Source organism: Nannospalax galili, unplaced genomic scaffold (genome assembly GCF_000622305.1).
Source record: "Nannospalax galili isolate Female #2095 unplaced genomic scaffold, S.galili_v1.0 scaffold315, whole genome shotgun sequence".
In the NCBI taxonomy this organism is placed as follows: domain Eukaryota; kingdom Metazoa; phylum Chordata; class Mammalia; order Rodentia; family Spalacidae; genus Nannospalax; species Nannospalax galili.
In genome coordinates, this window is record NW_008336851.1 from 169,935 (window position 1) to 174,486 (window position 4,552).

General features: G+C 40.1%; 1 protein-coding gene across 3 annotated transcripts in view; it reads left to right on the forward strand.

Annotated features, from left to right (window-relative positions):
* Window positions 1-4,552, forward strand: part of Parl (presenilin associated rhomboid like) — a 38,373-nt gene that overhangs the window by 6,315 nt on the left and 27,506 nt on the right. For all 3 annotated transcript variants that reach the window (XM_008831264.3, XM_008831265.3, XM_029562627.1), the window contains exons 2-3: window positions 2,072-2,267; window positions 2,783-2,923. In XM_008831264.3, coding sequence (XP_008829486.1) covers window positions 2,072-2,267; window positions 2,783-2,923 — 337 coding nt within the window. The remainder of the gene's footprint in view (window positions 1-2,071; window positions 2,268-2,782; window positions 2,924-4,552) is intronic.

Sequence of the window (4,552 nt, forward strand, 5' to 3'; positions counted from 1 at the left end):
TTTAATTTTTTAATATTTATATTTTTTATTTTATTGTATGAATGTATTACCTGCATGTAGGTAAGTGCACCCGTGTCATACAATGCCCTCGGAGGACAGAAGAGGCCATCGGATCCCCTGGAAGTTAATAGTTGTTAGCTGTCATGTGGGTGCTGGGATTCAAACTTGGGTCTTCTGCAAGAACAACTGGTGTTCTTAACCACTGAGCCATCTCTCCAGTCCCATAACTAAGCAATGTAGTTACAACTATTCAAACAAATACTAGAAGATATTTTTTCCTGTCATTGGTGAAATAACTATATTTCAGAGTACCTAGAGCAGTGGTTAATAGTTGTTAGCTGTCATGTGGGTGCTGGGATTCAAACTTGGGTCTTCTGCAAGAACAACTGGTGTTCTTAACCACTGAGCCATCTCTCCAGTCCCATAACTAAGCAATGTAGTTACAACTATTCAAACAAATACTAGAAGATATTTTTTCCTGTCATTGGTGAAATAACTATATTTCAGAGTACCTAGAGCAGTGAGGGTCTACTAGTAATGTAAATAAAATTCATTCTTCAAAAAAAGAAAAAAAAGGAACTTAACCTCAGGGGCTGGAGAGATGGCTCATGTTCAGAGCGCTTCCTACTCTTTCAGAGATCCCAGATTGAGTTTCCACCCACTCACATGGTGGCTACCAACTGCCTGTAACTCCAGTTCCAGGGGATCTGATGCCTTCTCCTGACTCCAAGAGTACTGCACACATGTGGTGCACATCCATACATGTAGGCAAAACATTCATACACATAAAATATAAATAAATCAAAAAAAATTTTTTGGGGCTTTTATTTTATGTATATGTGTGTATTGCCTGCATGTAGGTTAAGTGCACCCATGTCGTTCAATGCCCTTGAAGGTCAGAAGAGGCTTTCAGATCCCCTGGGACTGGAGTCATGGACAGTTGTTAGCTGCCATGTGGGTGCTGGGATTCTATCCTGGGTCTTCTGCAAGAACAACCAGTATTCTTAACCGCTGAGCTATCTCTTCAGCACCCCCCCCCCAAATTTTTTTAAGCAACTTACATGGGTTGAGTTTGCGTGGAGTAAAGGAACTCTTGGAGCCTCTGAGCATGTATCTACCATTAAGGCGTAATAGAACTATCAGAGTTAAAAAATGAATTTGAAGAATAGAGCATGGGGTCTTAGAGAAGCTGAGACTGGGAGGTATGATCAATAGTGTTAGATGTTTTGAGAAAGCAACAAGACCCCTATCACAGGTTTTGCTCCGTGTCCCTAAATGAGAAGAGGAGTCCATCGCTTTATAATGGTCAGTATTTATCAAAGGAAATAGTGGTAAAGATAATACATTTAAATGTTTTTTCTGAAACTTGACCAAACTTTAAGCAAAATAAAGTCATTCTATACTAATTGAAGCTGATAGTTATGGACCCACTTGGTAGAAAAGAGAACTGAGTCCCACAAGTTGTCCTCCGACTTCCACGAGCATGCCATGGGTGCACACGTGTGCACACATATAATTAATTTTTTAAAAAAAAGAAAGAAACAGGTTGGGGATTTAGTTCAGTGGTAGAGCACTTACCTAGCAAGCATAAGGCCCTGGGTTCGGTCCTCAGCTCTGAAAAAAAATTTTAAACTTAAGTAGTCTTAGCCAGACATGACTTTAATCCCAGAACTCAGGAAGCAGAGGCAGGGGGTCTCTGAGGTCAAGGCCAACCTGGTCTATGTGGCAAGTTCTAGGTCAGATGGTACTACAGGGGAACCCTGTCTCAAAACAAAAACCAAAATTAGGTAGTTTTTAATAAGACAACAGAATGTATGGGGAATAGACACATTATTTTGCTGATTATTACAAAGTAATAGCCCGGTACTCTGAAGTTACTGTAGTTTGTAAATCATTTTTCCCAGAAGAATTAAATGTGACTCTACCCTACTTGGAATTTGGAATCTTGGCTCTTGGACTGTGGAGAGAATAAAGAAATGGTGATGACTCAGGCTGAGTGGAGGCTCATAGAAGTTGCTCTTTGTAGAATGCCCCTATTTCTAACCTGGTATCTACTTCCCTTCCCCTGCAGGTTTAACTTCTTTATTCAGCAAAAATGTGGATTCAGAAAAGCTCCAAGGAAGGTTGAACCTCGAAGACCAGATACAGGATCAAGTGGTGAATCATATAAAAGAAGCGCTTTGATCCCTCCTGTAGAAGAGACAGTCTTTTATCCTTCTCCCTACCCTATAAGGACTCTTGTGAAACCTTTTTTTTTTACTGTTGGGGTAAGAGTTCACATCACTGGTATTGCCCTGCTGCTACTGCCCTGGTTGGGTTCCTTTAGAGTAAGAACAGATGGCAGGGACCGGTACATGAATTGTGATTGAAATGAATTGAATAATTGCTTTGGGAATCTGGCCCAGTTATACAACCCTTGAGGAAGAAATTTATGGGCGTTTTATTTGGTATAGCATTTTAAGTGGCACCAAGTTGGTATTTTGATTTTCATCTGGAGGTTTGTTGCAAGAAATAGGCCTTAGGATACATGACATTGCAGTGGTGGTGCACACCTTTAGTCCCAGTGCAGAGGCAGGCAGATGTCTGTGAGTTCAAGGCCAGCTTGGTCTACATAGTGAGTTCCAGGATAGCTGGGGCTCAGGGAGACCCTGTCTCAAAAAAAAGAAAAAAAAGGATACATGACATTAACAAAATAGAACACAATAGATTTTACTATGCTAGGTGACATACTGTTGTGGAAATAAATACATAGCTTGATTTTAAATTATTTTTAAATACATAGTTTACAGGCTGTGCATTTGGATCAGCTGCTATTTGGCAATATGAATCACTGAAATCCAGGGTCCAGAGTTACTTCGATGGAATAAAAGCTGACTGGTTGGATAGCATAAGACCACAGAAAGAAGGAGACTTCAGAAAGGAGGTAGGGATAAACATTGCTTTGGTTTTTTTTTTTTTTTTTTTTTTTGAGACAGGGTCTCCCAGTAGCCCCAGCTGACCTGGAATGCACTATGTAGATCAGGCTGCCCTTGAACTCAGAGATCCGCCTTCCTCTGCTGGGATTAAAGGTGGAGCCACCACACCCAACCTTATAAACATTGCTTTTAAAATTATTTTATGTGTACATGTGTATGAATGTTTTGCCTGCATTCATGTAAGTGTACCACATGTATGCAGAGTGCTCACAAAGGCAGAAGAATGCCTTGGATTCCCTTGGACCTGGAGTTACTGATGGTTGTTAGCTGCCATGTTGGTGCTGGGAGTTGAACCTAGATACTCTGCAAGAGCAATCAGTGCTCTTAACTGCTGAGCCATCTCTCCAGCCTCAAAGCATTGTTTTCTTTATTCTAGTTAATCAAATATTATATTTGAAGTGTGGTTATTTAGAAAGTATTCTTTTTTCTCTTAAACTTTTATTTTATTATGGTGTACAGGCAGACGTAAACACCAGAGGTCAGAGGACAGCTTTTTTGTGGATTCTTTTCTACATTAACATGGGTTCCAGAGATCAAACTCAGGTCATCTGGTTTGCATGACCTGCACCTTTACCTGCTGAGGCATCTTGCTGGCCCTAGAAAGTATTTAATGTCAGCATTCCATCTATAGATGTGATGTTGGTACTCTTAACATCTTCACTCCTGGCCTTTCATCACTGTAGATATTTACTAATGCGTTATACTTGACATCGTTTAAGGAATTTTGTCCCTCTACCCATATGCATTAGAACAGCACAGTCATTAAAAAAATAATGTTTGAAGGCCCCATTCTGTTCCTGCTATGGTTTAAAGGCCACTGTTCTGCTTATTTTACTTGGCTCTATGTAACAGAATCAAGGAATTTTTAATAATATACATGCCTTATAGATAGAGCCATCAAGTGAATTTTAAAAGTCCCTTCAGTGACATGAGTGTTCTGAAAATTTCCCACAGTTGCATGTTTCGATTGCTCAGGATGGGATGCCAGAAAGATGCAAATTGAGAGATTGTCAGGTGTTACTTTATGTCAAAACTGAGGGTCTTCTCGGCCTCTTAACTGTTTGCATTTATTTAGCAATTTTTTTAAAATTATTTATTTTTATGTGTATGAGTGTTTTGCCTGAATGTATATAAGTGCATCTCTGTTGTGCAGTGCCCACAGAGGACAAAAGAGGGCATCTGATCCCCTGAAACTGGAGAGTTTTGAATGATTGTTAGCTGCCATGTGGGTGCTGGGAACTGAACCCGGGTCCTCTGTAAGAGCAGCCAGTGCTCTTAACCACTGAGCCATCTCTCCAGCCCCTATTTATTTATTTATAAAGATTTTATATTATTTATTTTTATTTTGCACATATGAGTGTTTTGCCTCATGTATATAAGTATACAGTGTGTGTGCCTGATACCCACAGAGGCCAGAAGAGGGCATCAGATCCCCTAGAACTGGAAGTTAAGGATGGTTGTTACCCTGCATGTGGGTGCTGGAAACTGAACCCTGGTCTTCTGGAAGAACAACCGGTAATCTTAATGAGTCATCTTTCCAGCCTCTCAACTGAGTTAAAAAAAAGAAGTTTCCTTCT